This window comes from Pteropus alecto, unplaced genomic scaffold, assembly GCF_000325575.1.
Source record: "Pteropus alecto unplaced genomic scaffold, ASM32557v1 scaffold3, whole genome shotgun sequence".
Classification (NCBI taxonomy): domain Eukaryota; kingdom Metazoa; phylum Chordata; class Mammalia; order Chiroptera; family Pteropodidae; genus Pteropus; species Pteropus alecto.
The window spans coordinates 32,907,319-32,931,873 of record NW_006442484.1 but is presented as its reverse complement, the minus strand read 5'-3'; the positions used below and the strand labels follow the sequence as shown (position 1 = coordinate 32,931,873).

Sequence of the window (24,555 nt, the reverse complement as noted above, 5' to 3'; positions counted from 1 at the left end):
AGCAAGGAAGACAGAGGTGAAAAAAAAAGGGGGGGTGGAGGGTGGGGAATAACCACTATTGTAGCAGGGTAGGGTAGAGGTAGGATATGAATTCCTATTTCAGCTGAAAACTGCCTCTGGCTAACAGTCCTCACAAAACCTCTCCTAAGAATCTTATAAAATACCTGTAACTACAAAGTAAAAGACAAAAAACTCACAAGTTCAAAACTATATACCAAAAGCGAGTGCCAGAAAAAAAAGAATTCTCAGTAATTTTAAGGATGGAAATGGAGCATCTTTTGTTTTTCTTCCACACATGAGCCCACCAGGTGGGGGAGACACCCAGTCTTACACCCTGATGTCTGTTCTGCTATCCACCCCAGTCTACCAGCAGGAACCAAGAGATTCATGTAAGTAAATTGGGGCTGACGAGATCTTTTCTCTTTCAATAAAAATCTAGCCCCCTAAGCACCCCCAAAATAATAAATGGTGGGAGGCTGAGAAAACACCACTTATTCCTGAAAGAGAATGGAATATCTTCTTGAAGACTCAAAGAAGACTGAGGAAAAAAAATTCAGTAAACTGTTTGGCACCCTCAACAGAACACAGGATGACATGGCTTCTATACCCTTCACATGGTGCTTCTGTTTTAATTACTTTATCTATAGGTTGGACTAGGATTAAAGAGAAAGAAAAAGCAATAGCCAAATTACGATCCACATTTCAGGCATAAAGACTAGAATTAACACTACAGAAAGTTCACTCAGTGATAAAGAACAAGGCTGAGGCAGTCTCCCCAGGATGCTGAGGAAAGGGGCAAACATTTTCATGATGTAAGAAAAAGATTATAGGTATGGAAAACAAAATGTATTTCTGAGAAGAAATAAGGACATGATATTAATTTTAAAAATTCAAAAACAATCGTTTTTTGAATTGAGTTTTGCAGATTAAAAAGGACCCACTATGTTCGGTACTGTTCCCCTGAAGGGAGACCCACACATCCTGGTAAAACTTTAAGTTGACAGTTTAAGAAAAAAATTATACCAAGCATTCAGATAAATATATAGTTATAACAATTAATGGGCTACCAACCAAAGAGACTTTCAAAGAAACCAGAACGTAGAACCCAACTGCTCTCAGACTTCTTGTATTATTATCTAGGGCTGTTGTGACAAAATACCACAAACCGCATGGCTTAAACAACAGAAATGTATCCTCACATTTCTGGAGACTATAAGTCCAAAATCTAGTTGTCGGGCAGGGTCCATGCTCTCTCTGAAAGCTCTAGAGGACAATCTGGTCCATGCCTTTCTCTCAGTTTCTGGTGATTCTGGACTTCTAGACACATCACCCCAATCTCTGCTTCCGTAATCATAAGGCATTATTTCCTGTGTACATGTCTCTTCTAAGCACACCAGTCACAATTAGGCCCACCCTAATCAAATATGACCTCATTCTACCTTGATTATCTCTACAAGAACCCTACTTCCGAATAAGGTCACTCTCACAGGTGCTGAGGGTTAGGACTCCAACGTCATCTTTTTGGAAGACACAGTTCCATCCGTAACATTTTTCGCCGCCAGAAGTCAAAAATCAACACCTACAACACCTGAAGCAGCAGGTAGCAGGATGGAACCTTATAAAATCAAACCGCGTTTTTATTACATGCAATATCAACCAAAAAACATTCTCAGAAACTCAAAGAAGACTCAGAAAATGCACAGCCCATTTATCCTTCTTGAGAAAAAGGCTACTTAAGAATCAAATTTAATTACTCAACCATGGGGACATTATGATTAAAAAAAAAAAGGCAATAAGCTATCACCCAAGCCCAGCCTTCAAATGCTTCACTCAAATTTCCCTCTTCTGCTTCCGCTACTGTCTCGGAAATGTGTTTTCTGGACCATATCTTTCACCACATAATGCATAAAGAATCTCTATATCTGGTGACCTCTTAAAACGATAGCGCCCTGTGCCAGAACCTGCTAACAATGGCTAATATTTTTTACATGATTGTGACACTGGGCAGAGAAAGCTCTCTCCACCCCTCCCCACCCTGAGCAAGCAGAGTAACAGAGACTACCACAATGACCATTTCCATTCCCAAGGAACTGAAATTACAAAAAAAAAAAAAAAAATGAGATTACCATATGGTCAAAGTTTTTTAAAACATGTGGAATAAACCTTTAAGCCAGTATAGTCAATTTTGTATATGCCACATGACAATGGAGATATACCATGTACCACCAAAAGCTAGAAGGAAGTTCAATAAAATGTCAGTGGTGGTTATTCCAAGAGGGTGGAAGCATCGATGGATTTTTCCTTTACATTTTAAGGTGGATGTATGTTGTGACGTTTTTACAAGAATATTTTATAAAACACTTTAATGTCTATTAAACATTTATTTGAAACAAATTTGTATCTATCTCCTTTTAATTCCAGAGGTTTCCCAGCAAGCCCCCGTGCCCCCATCTCCCATGGGTACCTACGGGTCCCTTTCCCCGGGAAGAAGGACTCACTCAATCTTCCATATCTAGGTACCTCTAACTATGCCTACTGGTTTTACTCAATCCACCTTGCCTCGTCCCTCCAACCCAAACTGTCCATAGTCATCTTTCCCCCAGGTCTTTCTGACGTTGGACTGTTCTCACAGTAAAGTTCTAGACTGGCTTCCTCCCACGGTCACCTTGTGGTCCAAGGTACCATATGTACCTCAAAGTAATTCAAAGGAACCTCGCTGCCCTGGCTTTGTCTTCACTGACTTTTCTGCTTTTAACTTCCAATCTCCAACCAATTAATCTTTCTCTTAACATTAAAGTCCCTCTAAATCCACCACCTCTACATACCCTTTGAATTTATAACAACATAGAAAACTCCATTTTTTCCACAGAACTTTCTTTAGTGGTGGGGGTGGGGGTGACGTGGGGAATAATGAGAGTAGGTCGATCATGCCGCACATCTTACACCTGTGAGAACGGTGCCCGGGAACTCTGCAATAGGGCAGCCCCAGGGACCGCATCTACACCCTGGATACCCAACTCCTAAAACCTCCATCGCAATCACATACCCAGCCCCACCGTAACTGCTGGTGCTCATTTACCCCAGACTTCACACTGAGTACCCACGTAGCACATCAGGATTCATATTGAGTTCTCTAACTGTATATATATGCTCATCGAGTATATCTGCCCTAATGATGAGGGTGATTACGCTGGCAGTTATTAAGACCTTACTTTGTGTACAACAATATAAGCACTTTATATTCATTAGCTTATTTATATCACCTATTCCATTTAGAGTAGATGCTGTCATTGCCCCCTTGTTACAGATGAGGAAACTATGGCTTAGAGAGGCTAAGTAAGTTGTCTGGAGTCCCATAGCCTATAAAATGGCAAATCCAGATTTTAACTCAGGCAGTCTGAGCCCACAGTCAAAATTTTTAACCATGGCATTACGTTGGCCTGCCTTCCCACACCACGTGGATCCACTAACCAAGGTGCATGCTGAGCGTGGAGTACTGTTCGGTGCGTGAGAAATTCTAACTATCATCCACAGATAATTTAGCAAGTCATGTTGCTCTGAATGATAATCATCAGGAACATTCTGTCATGTTGGACATGCTGACATTTTGGGGGTGGAAAAATAAGAGGGAAAAGGCTTTAGAACAATACCATAACCAGTACACCACCCCCTCACTAACTACTCAAATCCAAACTCTGGCAGTCCCGTCAGCAAAGCTGCCTGCCAAGAGGCCTCATTACAAAAGAAGGAGAATAAAAGGGAGCTGCTACCATTTATCTTATTTCAACTCCTTACAAGGAAAATGGGATTTATAAACATTCGGGAAAACATGCCTCAAAGTTTCTAGGCAGTATTTAAAGTTCCTTACCCACAAAAACGCTTTAAAAATTCAACACAACCAATTCAATGCACATTCTAGAAAGAAGCAGATGAAATCAATTGTGTACATGTGGCTATTCAACAAGATCCTTTTCAGGCCTGATTAGGGGGGAGGACAGGGAGTGGGGACAGAATGAGATGACTTTACATTTTCTGCCTCTGCCATTTTATTTGCTATATTCCTCCTCCATCATCGCCACAAAAAGAAATCACAGCTCAGTTTTCGACACAGCAGCCTCAATGACATGTCTGGTAAAATATCTTAGCAACAATGTCAATATTGTCTCACTACAGCTAAGCATATTAACATTCCACACTAATCATTATTTCTCAAATATAAAACGGAATGCGAGTTACTCACTTCATTCATTCTGAGTATGGCTGGCAAAATAGCCCTCTAACAATTTCTATACAGTTGCATGTAAATTAAACATCAAAATTATATTCGCTAGCTTTTAGTTTTTGTGTATCTAACTTGCAAGTGTGAGAATAAGCAAATGTTGATGAGGAATCAGCATAAACACAAGAACCAAATAAGATATATTGACAAATTACTTCAATCAAATCCTGTCCCTTACTATTTCTGTAATGAAATCCTTTCAAACTCATCTGCTTGTACATCTATATTTCAAATTCATCTTTATAGGGCTGCTAAGAACAGAGTTTACTAGATAATGGGGAGCTCTTTCTTTTAAGAGTTTTCAAAGTCATACACACATCCTTCTGCCATGGCTTGTTCAGGCTGGCCCTGCATAAACACATGAACAAACAGGACACCAGTGGCTCTCAAACCTGGCTACCCATTCAAAAATCATTTTAAACATATACAGAATCTTGAGCCCCACTGCCGGCGAGTGACTCAGTAGGTCTGATGGGAACTGGAGTCACAAGTGGCTCTGGTGACCCAGCCAGGTTTAGGAATCACTGCACTAGACAACTAGAGCTGGTTCTTGTAAAGCCCCAGTGAACATCAAATCACATAGTCACGACACGTTTGAGTGCACACACATCTCTATGCAGAAGTTTGGTACGGGATCCTTGCATTCAGGCCTCACACTGCTCAGTGTTGTCTCTCCCTCTCCTTCCCCTCCACTCTTCTAGTGAACACATGCCCTCCCATTCTATTTACAGCAACTGACCCACAGCACTCCACTAAGGCCAGGCTTATCACCACAGCTCTCTCCTCCATCTGCTCCAGATTGAATGGCCAGGGTCATGTCTGCCACACAGACCAGGGAATGAACAAAACAAAAATATCCAAGACACTACCATTTACTAAAGCCTGAAGAAGTGGGTCATGGGGTGGAAAAGCAAAGAAGCCAGAAGGGTACAAAAATTACCATAAATTATAAGAGCAAACATTTACAAAATGCTTATTTTATGTAGTCCAAGCACTGTTCTAAGCACTTTAAGTCAATGCATCTTCAGGACAACCCATAATCTTAGAAGGCAGACATTGTTAGCATCCCCATTTTACAGATGCAAAATGGAAACAGTGAGGTTAAGCAACTTGACCTGGGAATTAAACTTGAGCAACCTCGTGGCTATACTGCCCTGAACATAGGCTTTGGAGACAGAGACACAAACTGGATTCAAATCCCAGTTCTGCCATTTAGTATCTGTGTGACTAGTCTTAAGCTAGCTCTTAACCTCCACTAAAATAAGCTATTGACTGTGTGAGGTTAAAACTGTTTATTAGCATTTAACACACTATCTGATGCACAATAAACATTCAAAGGGCAACTTTTACTAGTACTGCCATATTTTCTCTCATGGATTCACTTCCTGGCAAACAGTGGTTTCATATCCTAATTTCTTTAATATCTCGAGGAAGAAAAAAGTATCTCATCCCTCCCTCACAACATCTGAGTATCAAAAACTCTTGATAGAAATGTAAAAATCTGTATATTTTATTTCCTTGCTTAATGGGCATTTACCAAAACAAAGATACCATGTGGTAAAAACAAATTTCCCATTGTCAACATTATCATGCCTAAAGTTAAAAAAAGACAAAAAAGAAACCCTTATTTGACCTGCTATGATTCCTATATGACACAGATAAGAGATTATTACCTTTATTTTATAGGCAAGAAAACTGATGTTCAGAAAAATGAAACAACTTGTTCAAAGAGAACGAGTATGTATGTTCAAACTGGAACTCTAAGTTTTCTGAAGCCAAACCAACAGAATGCTTCTTCATCTTTAAGATGCTGCTTCCATAAATCAGAAGGGATTTGAAGTACTTTTTGGCAAGTCCAATAACCATGGTAACAATTTAATGGATGGAGGGGGGGAAACTCCAGAACCTCTAATCTTCAGCATTTTAGAGCTAAGGATATAGCTCCAAGACGTTTAATCAGATTAGCAGCATCAAAACTCTCACACAAAGCAGGGGGAAAAAGCTGACCTCCCTGAAATAATGATTTGTAACCTCAAGCAGTTTTCAACATGAAACTTAAAGAATTAAAACAAAATCCTTCACTTAATCCTATCAAAAATGAAGGATGACTTAGATAAATCTTTTTAGGTTTTATAAGTCAAAGTTAAACATGACATCCTTGATTTGATTAGAATTCTAGCTAGTCAACGATCAGTGCTTAACCTTACCAAAATAACTAAAACGGCTATGGAACCCAATAGAATAACTGGTTAAATGAACAGGCAGAACAGAAAAATTTAAATCTTTACTTTTGACAAAAACTTAAAAAACATACACTAGCTACCAAGCATGGGTTTAAACTCTTTATAAATATTAACTCATTTGATCCTCATGAGTGACCTACGAGGCAAAGAAAGGTTAAGTAATTTGCTCAAGTTGACAGAGCTGGTAAACTGTGGCGCTAGGATACAAATCCAGGCAGTATGGTGTCAAATGGCCAATAAACATAAAAATGTGTTTTAATTCATTCCAAACAAAATTTGCCTAATTACAACGAGATACAATTTTTCCCTATCAGACTGGCAAAGATGAACTAGTTTCATTATAACCTGTGTTGGTAAGCATGTGAATAAACAAGCATCTTCACATACTGAAGGTGAACTTATCCATTTAATGCTACTTTTTTGAAGGGCAATTTGATAAAATCTAGGAATATTACGTAAATGAACAAACTTGTTAACCAACAGTTTTTCTTACAACTATTCTTATGAAAGCACAGGCAGGTATGCACAAGGAGATTCACTCTAGTATTAACTGTAATGATGACAAAGATGAAATAAATTACAGGATATTTGTCCATTGTAACACTGAGAAACTTTTTAAAAACCTATATATTAGTATGTGCTAACATGAGAAAATGTCTAAAAATGTATTCAATCAACAAAGTAATTTACAAAATAAAGCACATTGTAAAAACCATGTGGGTTTTAAGGACATATACATGTATACATGTGTGTGCATGTGCACAAATATGAACAGAAAATATATAGAAAGATCAAATAAGAAACCGTTAACATTAATTGCCTTGGAGAGTGAAAAGGAAAGCAGAGAAGTTGGGAGGGTACCTTTAATTTTAATATCATTATGTAGCTCTTTTTAATAACTGTATATTATATAAACTATTACATTTATTGCGTTTGAGTGGCTTTACAAAAAAAAAACAGGATGGATTTATAATAGTCTCAAGGACACAAAACAGAAACAGACTTTAAGATACAGAAAAAGAGATTACAATGACTGAGTCTAGTTTAAGACCACATAAGAATTTCAGAAATAATCCTAGTGAAGAAAAAAGAAAATACTTCTAGAGAAAAAAAAAAAATCAAAATAAATATCCCTGGAGAGAGAAATTATATACGTAAAGGAAATCTACTGTCTATTTCAGGGATGTTTTCCTTTATATTTACTCAGTGCTAGAGATAAAAAATAAATAAATAAATAAATAAATAAATAAATAAATAAATAAATAAATAAATAAATAATAATAATAAGGGAGCCAGCCAGAGACATGGTAGAAACTGAATTAGTTTGGAATCAAAAACTGCACTTTGATCCCATCATTACTTTAGCTATATGACCTTAGGCAGTTGTTCAATGCTTCTTTTCCAAATATTCCTCAAAAATGATGACACTGAACTCAGTTTCTAAGATCCTTCTAGATCTAAAGCCTTTTGTTTCAACAATTTAACTTAGTTTGAAAAAGAATCCCTCTACATAATAATCTAAGAATATGAGCCATGGAGAAAAAAAAAAATTTTTTACACTTAAAAATACAGTAGTTAGGGAGATGCTTAACTATCTGGAACTATTGCTGCCTGCTGTTAGGAACTCACCAGGAGTCAGGCTTCTGGCATATCCAGGTAACAGAAAGCACTTAGACTTTTTGACTGTGCATAGAGACAGGATGCTATCAAGTACTGTGGAAAACCAGATGACTCATTCAAGTTGGTTTTATGCTTTTACTTGGTTTCTCTATAAATAAACTTCTTAAATATAAGCCAAGCACACTAGCAGATCTCTAGCCTCAGCACAAACATGAAATTTTAACAATGCAAGACACACTTCGACCCACAGAACACAAACAATTTCACTATTAACAACTTCAATGAAAATTCCCCCATGAGTGGCTTTATAAGGAAATCTCACTACACACCAGGGGTACACTAGAAAAAGGGAAGAATCAGACTGAAGAGACTCGAACATTTCCAGCAGAAAAAAAATGTACAAGGACATAAAAAGATAATCATTGAAGAGAAAATATAAATGAGCACTAAATATTTAAAGAGGCCTATCAATCTCAAAGAAGTGCAAATTAAAAATACACATTTCAATCTATAAAATTGGCAAAGATTATTATAATCCCAAAATACCCAGTACTAGCAAGAGTCATGCAAGCAGGCAAGCTCACACGCTGCTTACACAGGTGGCGATCAACACGATCCTTCTGGAAAACAATTTGGCAAGAAGTACCATGAGTTACTGAAAAGTTCATTTCCTTTCACCATTAATTCCTTGCCTAGAAACATTCTATTGAAATAATCAGACATTTGTAGAAAAGTATTTTCCACGTTTTAAAAAATGAGAAAAACATGGAAACAATTATAATGCACCCAAACAAAATTGTATATTGGTACAATAAAGTATTAGGCATTTTTCAAAGAATAACGCCATTAAAAAAGATGAATCGAAAGACAAAGAATATCACAAGATTTTTTCCTTCCCCGCTTCCCAGGGAAAAAACCCAGGGTTTTTTCTTTATTTCTATCGGTATTTTCCAAATTTTCTACAATGAGCACATACTATATTAGACATTGATTCAAAGACATTTATTCTCACTTTAACTTTTCCAAAGCCAAATTGAATATAATAGTTGATGGCATCTTAAAATCTCTATCAGCCAGGCAGCGGCTGCAATGAGGCGGTGACTGTGCAAAGCTGGGTTATTACATCTAGTGGAGTGACTAGACAATTGTAACCCCTTTTAGGTTTCAGTCAACAAACCACTTAAGGTCTATTGTAGAAAGAATAAGAACCGTAGATTGTATCTTCCATTACTGCCTTCCATTAAAACCTCCTTTTGAGATCATGAAAGGATCATCAAACTTGCAGGATATATATCTGCAGCTTAGAAGAAAGTCCTCAAGAAAACAGAAGGACTCAAAAATGCGGCAGCATCAGTGCTATTAATGGCAGAGAAGATGATGTGGGGTGGGGGGGAATGAATATTGACAACTAGGTAATAAAAAATGATTTAGAAGAATGAGGCTCTGAGTATATATTTGAAATATCAACAAACTTATGTTTTCTTTCTATTTTATGAAAAAGATTGATACATAATAACTAAAAACGGAAAAAGTATAACAAACTTTAATAAAGTATTATATCAGTTTAATTAACAGTAGTTCTTTCTTCCTTAGTAGTACATAAAATGGTATGTTTTATAATCAGTGAAATAAGGTATCACATTTATGAACAGAACAATAAAGACAAGTGCTATGGGCTGAATTGTGGCCCCTCAAAATTCCTATGTTGAAGCCCTAACCCTCAATGTGATGGTGGGGCCCTCACTAAGGGATTAGTGTCCTTATAAGAAACACCAAGAGCATGCTGTCTGTCTCCCTTGTCATGTGAGTACACAGGGAGAAGGAAGCTGTCTGCAGGCCAGGAAGAAGCTTCATGAGAATCCGACCACGCTGACGCTCTGATATCAAACTTCCAGCCTCCAGAAAAGGACTGTGAGAAAATAAATTTCTGTTGTTTAAGCCACTTAGTCTATGGTATTTTGTTATAGCAGCATGAACTAAGACAAAATGTACCATCAAAAATCAAAATATTTTTAATATCTGGTACTTGAAAATAATTTTCTACATAATTCTAAAGTTATCTTGAAAATTTGCTTAGGGATGGAATGGGAACAAACCCTTACAAAAAATATAAGGCATTAACATATAAACTTTTCCACTTTGAGAGGTGGAATAAAGGTATAATCAGCACGTCAGCAGCGTGCAGGTGGCTTTCTTCCATTCTTAACATGGAGTTTGCATTTAGCTCTTAGCCTCTGCTACCAGTCAGTTCTATCATCTATAAAATCTCTGCACAAGTGCCCAAACCATTACAGCCACCTATGTGCACGTCCCATTTCAGAGACATCATCATTCCTCAGTAATCTGTGCTCTGGGACAGTCTCAGGGCACAAAGAATCATGTACCAAATCTAGCAATTAGATGTCCTCAAACTCCCTTAAAAATGGGCAACTATATGACACAAAAAAACTTGAGTAAAATATTTAAAAACCGCTACTCAAGTTCTGTTTTATTTTTACCCCTAAGATAGTGCTGTAGTCCTCAGAACATAAGGCAAAAATCTGAGTCCACACTGGTACATTTGATGGCTGATGTGTTATACTAGCCTGCCACCAAAGGGGGAATGGATAGAGAGTCAAGAGATACAGATCCTACTTTCTAACTCCGTGACTTTGGATATGAAGAATTTCTGTACACCAGGACTAGGGCTACCCAACTGTTAGTCCTTATGGCCATCCTGTAGGACAACTGTACAGACAAAGTCCTCATCTCTTTTAGAAGAATAAATTTAGATTATCCTCCACGGAAAAAAGAAGTTAATCCAGGTAAAAACCTTTGTGGATCACCTCTCCTCTCAGTAACTATATTTACCAATAGATTCTATATCAAGTTCTTTATATACCTGTAGAATAGAAATAAACCTTGGAATTCTTCTAGGAAATGGGTCACATAAAAATTCAATGGAATTTTTTTTATGAGGATTAAGAAGCTAGACATGACAAAGCTTTTTTTTTTTTTTTTTTTTTTAGAAAACTAGGTCTATGCAAAAGAGGATCATTGTTTTTTGTTAAAGGAAAACAGCTTTAATTAAAGAAAAAAATTATTTGTGACAGGAAACTAGATTTCACCAAAAAATGTACTCTGACTTGTTAATTTATATTTCTCTATTAAGTTTCCTAATCCATTTACACATATGCATAAAAAATGGGATCTAAGCAAATAAGTCCTGTAAGTCAAATAAGTTGTTTGAGAATTTTGCCACATCCTTAATGATGTCTCAGATAGGCTGTGACTTGCTGAAGGTCTTACTGGACATAAGAAGTGGAAGACCCAAGATGAGCCTTGATTTCACCTTCTTCTCAGTCCAGAGCTTTCGCTAATTATGCCCCTCACAGGAAACAAGCAATTCAGGACAGACCAGCTTGGTCCATTATGTGTAGGTGTCTAACACATGATAAATGCTCAGTATTTGTTCTCGTCTCTCTTTCATCCTTTAGATTTTCCTAAAACCTGTGGGAAAGCTACAAAGAACATGGGAGACAAGGGCTTACACATATAAAAACCTTCGTTAATTAAAGATGTGTTGTAATGAAACATCTCAGAAACTTTATAAACTGTACTTAGGAATCTATTCTTAAAGCTGCTTGCTGACTGCTGAAATCTGTTGAGCAAGGGAAAAAGCCTTTCGGTTTAACTTCACAAAGAGGAAAAAATGTAAGTACTTGATATAAGCTAAAAGGTAAAATAAATGATTTTCAAAGTATTAACCACCATACAATAGACAAACGATTCAGAGCTTTCCCACTTTTGTTATAAGAGAAAGGGTAAAGATAGCAAAAGAGCCTTTAGTATCTAAAGTTGATGGCAAATTATGAAAAGAAACTTCTAAAACATCAATCTTCAGCCTGAGATCAATCCTGCATTCTCTTCAACAGAAAAGAATGAGAAGTTTTAGAACAGTTTTGTTTGTTATTTAAGGTACCAAATAGTTTTCTCGAGAAAACAAACCTGTCCTGAATATCTAGCAAAAGCCAGATGTCAAGTGAGACAATTTTGCAAAGAGGTTCTCTGAACTCAACAACATCCTGTAAGGTAGTTTAGCTACATTAAGAAATTTGTCTAAGTTCCAATAAATTGGGAGGCGATCGTTCTGGGATTTGAATCCAAATCTTCTACAATTCTAAAGGCTGTGCTTTTTCTAGACTTTGTGACATGTACAAGGGACAACAAAGAGAAAAACTGATGAAGGGACCAATCAAATCAGAAGGAACAGCATCACTGCTCCTACTAAACCCCAGCCTGGTTTCATTCTATGTTTAAATCGTGTTCTAATATTTTACAGAATTTGTTTAAATGTCCTGGTAAAGAGAAATACAATACCTTTAGTCTGAATTACTTCTGCTTGTTCTGTTGCTTGGGAAACATTTTTGGGGTCAGTTAACAAGATACCAAATATCTAGAGCTCTGCAAGACAGTCACTGTACTAAATTCCTAAATAGTCCACAACCATAGAAAGTGGGCAACGCAGCACCGAATAATCAAAAGCAGCTTCACATTTTCCAGATAAAACAAAGCATCATTTGTATTGTGGCATTTTTAGGAGGTACCACTGAAAACCAGATTGCAGACTGGAACGACTTAAAATACCACATTTAACAATCACATCAATGGCTTTTAAACTTTAGAGGCAAACAGCTTCCTTCTACTACAAAATTCAAAGTGAAGGATTAGATGCAAAGCTAACAGATTAATTCAGTACACACTCAAGCTTAGAGACTATCCGATACCTTAATTAACACCATTACAAGAGTATGTAGCCAACCAGCTGGGTTTTAACGATGAAAGGTGAAGGTCAAATTTTTTAAAAATAAATTGTTTCAAATTAAGCCCTCCTACTGAAAAAAGAACACAGGTAATTAATTTGAAAGGAAAAGACTAATAAACAATTATTTTGGCATATTAAGCAACTTTTCCTTAATCAGTCTATATTTTAATTGAGGCAGTACCATAATTAAAAGTTCACTGAAGTTTGCTCTTCTGCCTCAACTTGAAGCTGCTACCACACCAATACGGAGTAACCAGGAGAGTTGGGTAGGGAAAAGGACTATGGATTCAAGCCTGACAGTTGGCAGTAGAAGTGTCACAACCCTCTCTTAGGAGGGCACGAGGCCTTGCCTGTCCAATGCTTCCAGAACGACTCCACTATCTCCAGGGTTAAAAGAAAAAAACACTATCAGCTGTGAGCTTAAACTATATCATAGATGTCAGATAACATTGTTTCATTTCTTGGAGATCAATAGGAGAAAAAAGTACAAAACGCTAGCCAAGCCATTTACTCGCTAAATGGAAGCAGTAGCTATTATGATGAGCTGTACTAGATCTCTGTGCTTGGTTCAGTTTTGAAGTAGAGAAGACATGCTCTATATCTATTACTGAAGAATCCCCCGCAATGTGTTTCTTGGTAAAAGGTCAAGTCTACTTTGCCCTACAAAAGCTAAGAAGTACAAATACACACTTGTCTAACTCTCTTGCAGTTAGAACCCAGGCGTCAGCAATTTTCAATGCACTTGACCCACACGTTCAATTTTTCCTTGGCTATTCTTAAGCCTTTCCCTTCCAGATGAATTTTTAAATTAACTGGTTCCATTGTGTTAAGAAAAAAGACAGGATTCTTTGGGCAGCGAAAATGCCCTGTATGACACTATAATAATGTTACATGTTATACATTTGTCCAAAATCACAGATTGTACACCACCAAGAATGAGCCTAATTGTAAATTATGGACTTTGGTTGATTATGATGTGTCAGTACAGGTTCATCAGTTGTAACAAACATACCCTTTGGTTGGGGATGGTGGTAATGGGGGAGGCTATGCACGTGTGGAGGCAGGGAGCATACAAAAAAATCTCTACCTTCCTTTCAATTTTGCTGTGAGCCCACAACTGCTCTAAGAAAATAAAGCATTTATTATACAATGGGATATTTGTTCCCTATTCATTTTCTAAACAGTGCTGAATGTATATAACAGATTAATTTCCTATGTTGTTCTTATATTCCCTTTAAATTCTTATTAGGTCCAGATTTGATATCAGAATACTCTCAATCTTAGAGTGTAATAACTGTTTTATTTTCAAATTAAGTTTAATAATAATAACAAAGTTTTCTGATAATAAAGGTCACTTAAAATAAAGAGACGCGTGATAGAAGGTTGGAGACCTTTCTGGAGAGCTTCAAAATAAAGATAACACCTCATCTGCTTGTTTTAGATGAAGGTCCTAACATAAGAACAGGGAGAGAAAAAATAGATGCCATCATCTGGCACTCCCCACATTATGGTTTAATATTGATTTTTGCTCCCTTAGGCCTAACTCAAGGTCAAGAGAAAGACAGTGCTCATTAGTACTGATGGAATGGCGGGGACAAAGTAAATTTACTTTTTCAAAACACATCTTAAAATTTTTAATATTACATTTGCCAATATGATTCTAAATCTGCTAGAAAATATTTTTTTGCTCAGCTATAAGCACTTCCTAGGTTAAAAAAAAAAAAGTATAATCATAAGAGTTTTGCTATTTTAGAGGACATTCAATGGCTTTCAAGAGTTTAACATCTCACTATACATAACATTTTAAATTATATCCTTACATATAATTTGAATTTCAATACCTGTTAAAAGTTTACCTGTAGTTTAAAGTAGATACATGTACTATCTTTTAGGGACAGGAGCTGAGAAAATAACTTTTCAATACTTCTGAAAAATAGTTTTCATTTGAAGAATACTAAATTTAACTCAGTGATTATATTATCCAAATTCTCAAATAGGTTCAACATAAAATGTAGTTCAAGATTGTCTATAAAAACAATTTACAAAGGATAGGAAAAGCTGAATTTAGTATTTTAGACATACATATTTCCTAAATTTCTATGATTGTGAGTTCAAGTACATAAAAATGAATTTTCCTTTGTGTTTGCAACAAAGGTTGGTTTTAATTGGAAACAGTAGGGCAAAGTTTTTCCATATTGCAGGAGATATTATTACCCAAGTTTCAGAGCAGTCTCAGTAGATTAGCCAGCTTCAATTTACAGAGAAACTTAGCTATGATTTACTTATATAATGAGAGTTGGCACAGAGCTCGGCATATGAATGGTCAAATTCCAAGTATTTTTCCCAATCATCTTGTGACATAACTTCAAGATTTAAAATTCCATCTGCTTTGTTCCCCAACTAATACAACCAGGTTCTAGTTAAGAGGAAAAAGGCACATACCACACAGATGTTTTATGAGAAATGTTCCCACTGCTTTTTCAAGTTGCTTTGCATTAGTGAAAAGCCATAGAATGAAAATTATTATGAAGAAATGATTCAGAAAATACAATAGTTGCTCTTAAAAACCAAAAGGGAGATTAAACCCAAAATCACATGCTCTATAACTGAGAAAGTTTCAAATGCAAGCTATGTTCACGGTCTGGCCCATCTGAGAGGCAGGACACCGAAAATCTTCCATATACTGTTATTTCACATGAGTCTGTACTGGTCAAAAAGGATGGCAGGTCTGTTGTGAAAGACTCATCTCAAAGTGGGGAGTTTTGGCTTGGAGATGCTGCCCACTGGCTGGTAGCTTCGCCAGATGCTTTAGGATCTAACACTATGCTGTAAATTACAAAGGCCTGTAAAGAAGCAAAGTTCCTGGGATGAGTATTAAATGAGCCAAAACTGCAAAAAAAAAAAAAAAAAATTTAACTGCTTTCAGAGAAATAAGGAGATGGATATTTTGGCCATGACCCAACAGAAGGTGAATGTCCGCCTGGATAGAATTATGTGAACTGAAAATTCTCCATAGTAACAATTCTAATTAAATATTCAAAGCTAGGAGTTGATTTTCTAAGGTTAAGAGCTAACTATGGTCTCCTGTTTCTATCATTAAAAACTAGTTTCTTCTTTTCTTTCTATCCATTTTCTCAGGCATTAATGAGAAGCTTCTAATGAATCTTAAGAGCAAGTTTAAAACAAAGACTCTACTTTTTGCAGACTTGGTTTAAAGAGAAAATGTGTTTAGGTTACATATAAAAGTTTTTAAGTCTACTTTATATTTAAGCACAGAAATTACAGATGTTGACGATATTGTCACAGAGTATTATAAGAGCTTTTGAATTAAAGAGTTAACTATAATTCAGTGATGTATTGGTAATAAAATAAGCATACTTATATTTTAATAGAAATTGAAACTGAAATGTTATTCAGTATACGATAACTCAGAAAACCAGTCATTCTCCAACCCTGGATTAACATGAGTTTACAAAGTAAAATGGCACATTTCAGAGAAATTAATCCATGCTAACAAAATTTTACTGTGCAATCCAGGTAGACAATATGTAGTTTTTCTAGCAAGAGAAAAAAGGTGTAACACTGAGCGGTCACCAAAATAAGCTTAGAGGAATTCATCACCTGGAATGGATGTCACAATGACCACATATGTACCAAACTCTACAAACAGAAATGAAATCCAAGCCCAAGCAGTTCTCATGATAAAGAAAACTAAGCAGTCTGGCACTGAGTGGGGCTATATCTGTTCGGGGGAAAATCTGATACTCAGAAGATGAGGACCAGTCAGCCAGCTGTTGGTCAAACATATAAAACGTAACTGCATGTGGGAAAAGGGAAAGGGCTTCCTAGAAACCAAATTCCTGGACACACCTGCTATCCCTCAAAGTCTCTAACTCGAACTCTCAATTCGAACAACCTGTTAAAATTACGAACCTTACACGTCATCTAGGGAAGGATTCAGTTCAGAGCCCACACTCAACTTGCAAAGTCACTTTTCAAAAGGAAGTTCAGAAATATGTTTAGTTCCAGTATATGCTGTTCGTTCTAACCCACGTCACTTCTCTGACTGGCTCCCGAGAACCCAAATGGGGTCTCAATGCCCCCCGCCCCCACCCGCTCCCCCTGCCACCCCACTCCGTGCTCCATCCGCCCAACTTGTTATCGTGCACATACCTGTTTCCTTCTTGCTTCCCTTTCCTCCCTCCCGGCTCTTCTTCAGCACGGCCTTTAACATTTTCAACGTTCCTTTGCTTCTAAAGAGAAAAGGAAGGAAGGGAAGAGGAATTAATGGTTGCAAGTTAGACTATAACCTGCTTATTGACAAAAGAGGTAACTTACGTTTAAACAAATAGATCGCTGAGGATAATGTAAAGATGCCTTCAGTTTTACATTAATTTTTTATGAATAAAGATGGGAAACCAAATGCTAAAGACACAAGGAATGTTCCGTAACTTTTAATGAAGTGATCAGAACTGCATTGTCTTGCTATAATTTAAAAAAAAAAAAAAACAACCCCACAACACCACAACAGTGAATTCTCAGCATTCCACATCTAATTAAGGTTAGGAGGGTAAATCTGGACACGTTATTGTAAGGTGTCTGGCATAGGAATGTGGGTCCTCCCAGCCCAGTTCGTCAAAAGACAACATTAAAACAATCAAAAAGATAATGGTTAAGAAAGAACCCACATAGTTTTAAAGACTTGTTTTACAGGTGCTACTGATTATATAACCACAAGGAAAACATTTTGGAAGGTTATCACAATAAAACATAACACAAGCATTTGCAAAATAAATATAGTGGGAACACATTTTAGCCCTGATGTCAAGGGATATGATCAAACAGCACAAACTACAATGGGTTTTTACGTTTAGTTATGACTCTTGAGGGGTGGGGAGGAAAGTAGAACAGGCCTGCGGCATTACAGCTGAATCCTTGCAATAAACGAGCTGTATTTTTAAGTGGGGTTGTACTGAGCATGTAAAAACAACACAATGGCCCAGGCCTAAGATGAAACATGAAACCATCCCCACAGCAAGTGACAGACAAAAGGACCATTATTTCATCATCCTAGCAGTCTTCTTTAGCTCTCGTTTCCCTCCACTAACTGAGATGAGATGGCTGGACAACTCCAAGCAGTAAAAAATCTGAGTGGGTTGTGTTACCCATCACAATGTCCCTAATGCACTAAGGAGGGGAAGGCAGAAAGCAAGCAGGTTGCTTCTGAAATAAAGAACGAAGGAAGAGAGAGGAGAGAGGGGAAGGGAGGGAGAAACTCCTACATAGGGCAGGGCTCCCAAACCTGCCTAGTTTTCCCCAATGCCGAAAATGGCCTCCCTCCAACACCCCACCAACTTCTCAAGCCCAAAGTGAAGCACAGGTTTTGTGGGGGCAACTGAGAGGCAACAAGATTCCCAACAAGCTGCCATTCAGAATCTCACAATGTAAGCACACAGGGTAACCTTTCTTATCATTGGGTCCGGGCCTGTATTTATTTTTCCAAGCTCTTTGTTTTCTTGATGAAGAAACAGAGATCCTGGGAGGCTGACTTGCCCAGGGGTCATGCAGCTAATTAAAGCAGGGCCAAAATCCAAATCTGCAGACTCCCAGAGAGGGCCCTCCTCCTTCCTGGCCCGCCCCTCTTCTCAGAGCAATGGAAGCTTTGGGCAACAGCCATCAAAAAAAACAATTCAACAAACAAACCTGAGAAATACTAGGAGGATAGCATCTTAAGCAGAATTTAGAGAAAGCTACAGTGATGTTTATGAGGGTTAAATTATCTTACCAACAAGTCTTTACACACAAAAGGGGCATGGCTTTAGAGCCTGACACTTTTTACAAACGCTACTTGAATGAACCCTGGTGAAAAGACTTAGGTTTCACCTACAGGGCAAACCCTGAATCTGGAAGCGGGCCACAATGAGCTTCCATAAGGGAACTGTGGAAACACAAATTTCTCCTGACAGTCATGCTTAAAGAAAAAATGCAAAATGTGGCGTAAAGAATGGTAGGCAAAATGAATGAATGAATGAATGAATGAATGGCTAGTAAGCACATTTTCTTTATTCTCCAAATAATCGATCTACTTTCATTTAGCAAAGACTACACAATTTAAAAATAAAACAAAAATATTAATGGAGCCATGCCAACAGAGCACATCCAACGTCCCTTTTGAACTCTTCAGATGAATCCTGATTAATTGCCCTAGTCAGCACAATCCACAGTCCATCTACTGTGCCACTTGAAATATCCGTCCCACAGGGCAAGGACTAAGGAGTCACTAACTTGGGCATCTCATCCCAGGCAACTCGGATGTCTATTCGGAGGAGCTCAGCTGTTTTCAGGATAATCACATCTTCCACATCAGTGGTCTCAAGAAAAGTGAAAGAGGCTATCAGATATCTGCTGTAATTTTTTCAGTTCCTGCTTTCCTCTATAAATAGTGAGTCAAAGGAAAGAGCTTAAATTTATATTCTATAAAGCTACTCAAACTGTGTCCTGGAAAACTGATTATACCTGGGTGCAAAAGTAAGGAATCTCCTTCTTCCTCCCTCTTCCTCCCGCCCCTCCCTTCCATCCTTCCTTCCTTTCCTCCCTTTCTCCCATACACACACACAAGGGAGAAAAATAAGAACGCTCCCAGTGAGTTAAATTCTGATCAGACTGGAGATATGCAAAGTCACCAGGAGTCTCAATTTTCCATGATCCAAAAGATATAACTGGAACTTGATTTTCATCAATGGTCCTCAAGACTATGCCCATCTGAAGGAAGGTGGGGTTGTCAGAAAGGGCGACTATATTATTAAATATTAACGAGGGACCAACATTGACAGTATAGTGCAAAAAGAATTATAACGCACGCCTGACAGTATCTATGTACTTATAAACACACATACCACATCCAGTTCTGGAAATGGACCCATCAGGCTTTTGGAGCCCAGTGCTATATGTATATAATTGGCATCAGAGAACTACTTTCCCTTGTTCTAATTCTGTTCCCACTGAGAAGCACCCTATAATTTGTCTCCTTCCTTTGCCTAACAGTGGGGAGAGTGTGTGCTAGTCAACCCAATGCAACTGTCTGGCTTGTTGACAGATATGATTCTGGGAATACATAAACGGATGTTCTGGCTTTAAATAAAAGCTCTCGTGAGCTTTGATAAAGGGACTCCCTTGGCCAAGTACCATCCATTTAAAAGATGGAGAATTGCAAGTTTGAGCCCAATTTTAGTACCAAAAGGAAGATAGTGGTAAATTCTTGAATGTAAAAAATGCCACCATGAAGCAGTCTTGTGAGGGCAGCCAGCAGGCTCTGTCTGAATGACACCTTCTACACCATCACGCACACATCCCTTCCCACAGCAACTTCAACTACTGTCATTTTTCCCCTGAAAAGGGTAAATACTCTCCTGCCACAGAAGTGAGCCAAACAGAAATGATGCAAACCAGCCTTCCAGAAACAATAATTCAGACCCAACTGTTTAAATGACAAGCCCAACACACCGAAAAAGAATTGCCAGAAGCTATCAACTTGCTACTAGAGGACCATACATGTGGTAAGGAAGTACTTACAGACAAGCATTATAGGGTAAAACATAATATTGTCCTTTTTCACTTTAAATATATTATAGACCAAAATGTATAGGTATAACTAAAATACTTCCTTCTAACCCCCCAGAAGTTAAATCAACTATAAAGATTACTTTCACTTCTTGGATTTTTCCTTTAATACATAAAGTCTTTGGGGATAGGCACAATGTCCCCACGTCATGTGTTAGAAGTCTATGGAGTGATTACAATGGTATATGAAATATAACAAAAAATAAAATACCTCTATTTCTGCCCCATAAAACCTAAGCCTTTACAACAGCAAGCAGTATAAGTAGTTGGATTTGAATACTTAAAAGTATTCGGCTGTCATTTCTTTAAATTATATACTTCTAAAGAAAAGAAGACAGACCAGCCGTCTAGTTACAAAACCTGAAATGAACAAATGGGAGAAATTTCTTATAATGCTCATTTAAAAGAAAATAAAATATGAGTATGTGACATTACCCTTTTAACAACAATGATTTTAAGTCATCTACATTTCCTTATTCTACTATCATTCAACACCTAAGTTACCTAAACATCATTGAGTCTTCCTTCTAACCCCCCAGAAGTTAAATCAACTATAAAGATTACTTTCACTTCTTGGATTTTTCCTTTAATACACAAAGTCTTTGGGGATAGGCACAATGTCCCCACGTCATGTGTTAGAAGTCTACGGAGTGATTACAATGGTATATGAAATATAACAAAAATTGCCCTAGATAAAACAGATGATTTCAAAACAAGATAAAATCTATTTCAGCTGACAATCACAATGGCAGTATTGCAACCATGACCACTTTGTCTGAAATCACAGAATGATAATAGCATGAAAATTTTCCTCTACTGGAATTACCATACTACCTGTTTTTACAATTTTAAGTCAAATCTGTGAGCTGAGGGCCGGGACCATGTTTATTCTTTACGAGCTAAAAATAGAAGCTAGAATACAAGCTTTGTGCCTACTCTGCTCTCAATATTTGACAATAGACTTAACTAGGCTGCAGTGAACACAGATGAGAGATTTCCTCCAAATCAAGCAATTAACCAACATTTATAGCAGTTTATAAGTTACAAAGAACATTCCTGTACTTATTCGCAAGGAATGCAAGAAAACTCAGTTAAAACCATGTGACATCGGGCAATGAACTAACTACCAAAGGAAAATGCTGCATTTCATAATATCCCTTCATGTCCACACCTGAATTAACTTTAACATCTTAATGAAAATCTTATTATCCAGTTATCCTAATAAACCAAACACATGCTTTGTACACACTTGTACACACTTCGTTTGACGGAACTTCTCCCATCAAACTATTCATCAGACCTCAAAGCAAAACTGTTTCTGAAGAGCCCTCTTTTCTCAAAATAAATATAAACAGAGTAGCAATATTGAGAAGTGAAAACACTGGAAACTGTGGTGGACGTCATTTTTATGAAATATATATTTTTTGAGAGACATCGAAAACATCCTCAATTTTAGGGGCTCAAAAATTTTTTCTCAACCTTGTAAGGTAGAATACATCTAAATAATTGCCTTGTCTTCTGTAGGACTACATTTAAACTTTTCTTTGCATTAGCAACTTTTAGTGTTTATCAAAAGAAAGGAAATGTGTGGTGGCAGTGGGGGTTTTGAAGCAGTCTACAAGATAAATAATAAAGAATAGAGCAAATAAGAGAAAACAAAGCTGAACAGAAATCTCGTAAGGAAACAAAGAGGTCTGGAGAGGAGGCAAGGCTGTTGGCTAGAAATTCACGGGAAACTGTATTATAGAAGCTTCCCGAAAGCAAGAGCTATAGCTCAACATTCTTTTAAAGATCCCGTGAGGATGGGGAAAACCAACCTTTGATGAATACTTGAAATTCCAGGAGGGCACTCTCACATTCTTTTTTTTTTTTTTTTTCTGTAGTAGAAAAGCCTAGGAATCAAGAGACCTTGTTTTATAGCCCTGGTCCTAACATTATGACTTGGAACCAGTCACTAAACTTTTCTGGGATTTAGATGCTTTGTTCAGAAAAGCTGGGGGAGAGGAGAGTGAACTACTGATCAAGCAACCAGAAAGCAATAATAAGAAAAGACTCGGCCTTTGGTTTTCCTTAACTTGCATAGCTGGGAAATATGGCATCATTAGCCTATAATTTATTCCTTAAGACAGCAGTCCCCAACCTTTTTAGCACCAGGAACCACTACTCCTATGAGGAGCTGAGGTGGTGATGCTAGCGCTGGGGAGCACCTGCAAATACAGATGAAGTTTCACTCACCAGCCACTCACCTCCTGCTGCTCAGCCTGGTTTCTAACAGGCCACAGACAGGTACCAGTCTGGGGGAGGGGGGTGGTTAGGGACCCCTGCCCTAAGACACATAGGCCCAACCCTTTGGTCTTCTTTACTCAAACACATCTACAAATTGTACTTCTAAGTCCACTGTTCTTTACAGTTAGATTTGTCTAAGGCAAAAAGACTTCAGATTTGAGTTATTAAAAGCATAGTAAATTTAGTCACGAGTAATGCAAATTTAATAGCATCTGGGCATGAAGTCTGAATTCAAATGTTTAAGTTCTGATGTACAAAATTAGATGGAAATTTCCTGTTAGATTAAAACCACTGCAATGTATTTTTAAAATATTCTGTACTAAGATTTACAAATTGTTTCAGGTAAAGTGTCTTTTAAAAAATCTGACTCTCACGAAGCTGGTATTTCAAGTTGCTAGAAAATAACTATATCCAAGTTTGTTTAGAGAAGTTCTCATTTTGATAACTACTTGGCTAAAAGGACATTCCACTTTTGGAGGAAAATACAAAGAAGCTACTTCCTTCTGGCTACAAGAGCCATTTTTTGTATATTGTGAAGGGATTTGTAAGTCCAAATTTTAACACAACCCTCTCCATAAAGCCTCCCCAACCAATGGTAATCAAAAGGTTTCTTTAACTCCACATCCCACTTTGTACTGATATGTGGTTACCAATCAAAATTACAGTGAAAAATGTTAAACTCTACAAATCCCCAAAACATCTAGCAATGTACCTTATAAAATACAACAAACATTAAAGAAATCTCTTTAAATGAATGAGTAGCAGGGTTGTTACGGAAGGGAAATCAAAATCAATGGCAATTCTCTTCTACAATGGCTTTGGACTAGTAATTTAAGAATTCTTCTGGTATCATGTACTGATTTCCAAGTTTAGGCTCAAAATTGTGGCTTTTACATGATGAACAGCACAGAGAATCAAGGCTAGACAGGAAAAAGGGTGAGGCCTTTAGAGGTATGATGGCCAGAGAGAACAGGAATGGTATCTCAAAGAGATTAAAGAGCAAATAGTCAGACTAAATGAATGAAAAAGTTGAAAATGAGTCTGGTCCTTTTAAATGAACTTTAAAGTTTTGAATATGGAATACTACCAATGACAAAACCCACACAATGACTAAGCATAATCTGGAAAAGTAGAATGTCCTCAAGTGAGGGTTATTGGAAGCAAGAAGTCAAGGAACCTGATTCTTGGTTGGGGAAGAGTCATTCGGATGCTAGTACAGGAAGCAGGATTTGGAATATCAATCATTACCCTAATAACTAGTATTTACTAAGTGTTTACAATCATGTCAGATAAGATGAAGAGTTTTACATACATATATAATCTTATTTTATCTTCAAAAAAAAATCTGAGATGGTTTACTGTTTCCTTTTTATAGATAAGAAGGCAGAGACTTAGGTTAACAAATTTCCTAAGGTTATACAATTAGTAAAGGTAGAGCTGGGACTTGAACCTAGGGCTGAGCTGAAAGCTCATGCACTGAGCAGCCACCTCTAAACTCCTCAATGAACCTGGAATTGCTAGGGGGCGGAGGGACGGGGGCAGAGGGAGGTGACCGGGACAGCACAGAATATAAGCTGCAAAGACAAGGTGGCTTTTGCATGGGTGTGACAGTGTAGTGGTTATGAACTCAGCCAAGGAGAGCTGGGAGAAATCCATCACCAACTCTAGGCCCCAGAGCCTGTACGGCCAAAAGTTCACAGAGC

At 37.4% G+C, this 24,555-nt stretch overlaps 1 protein-coding gene across 12 annotated transcripts in view; it reads right to left on the bottom strand.

Moving 5' to 3' along the window:
• The window catches only part of TANC1 (tetratricopeptide repeat, ankyrin repeat and coiled-coil containing 1), a 215,529-nt gene that overhangs the window by 128,554 nt on the left and 62,420 nt on the right, over positions 1-24,555 (bottom strand). For all 12 annotated transcript variants that reach the window (XM_006921103.2, XM_015596701.1, XM_025039235.1 and 9 more), the window contains one exon: positions 17,120-17,199. In XM_006921103.2, the coding sequence (XP_006921165.1) occupies positions 17,120-17,180 (61 nt within the window). In that variant the 5' untranslated portion in view covers positions 17,181-17,199. The remainder of the gene's footprint in view (positions 1-17,119; positions 17,200-24,555) is intronic.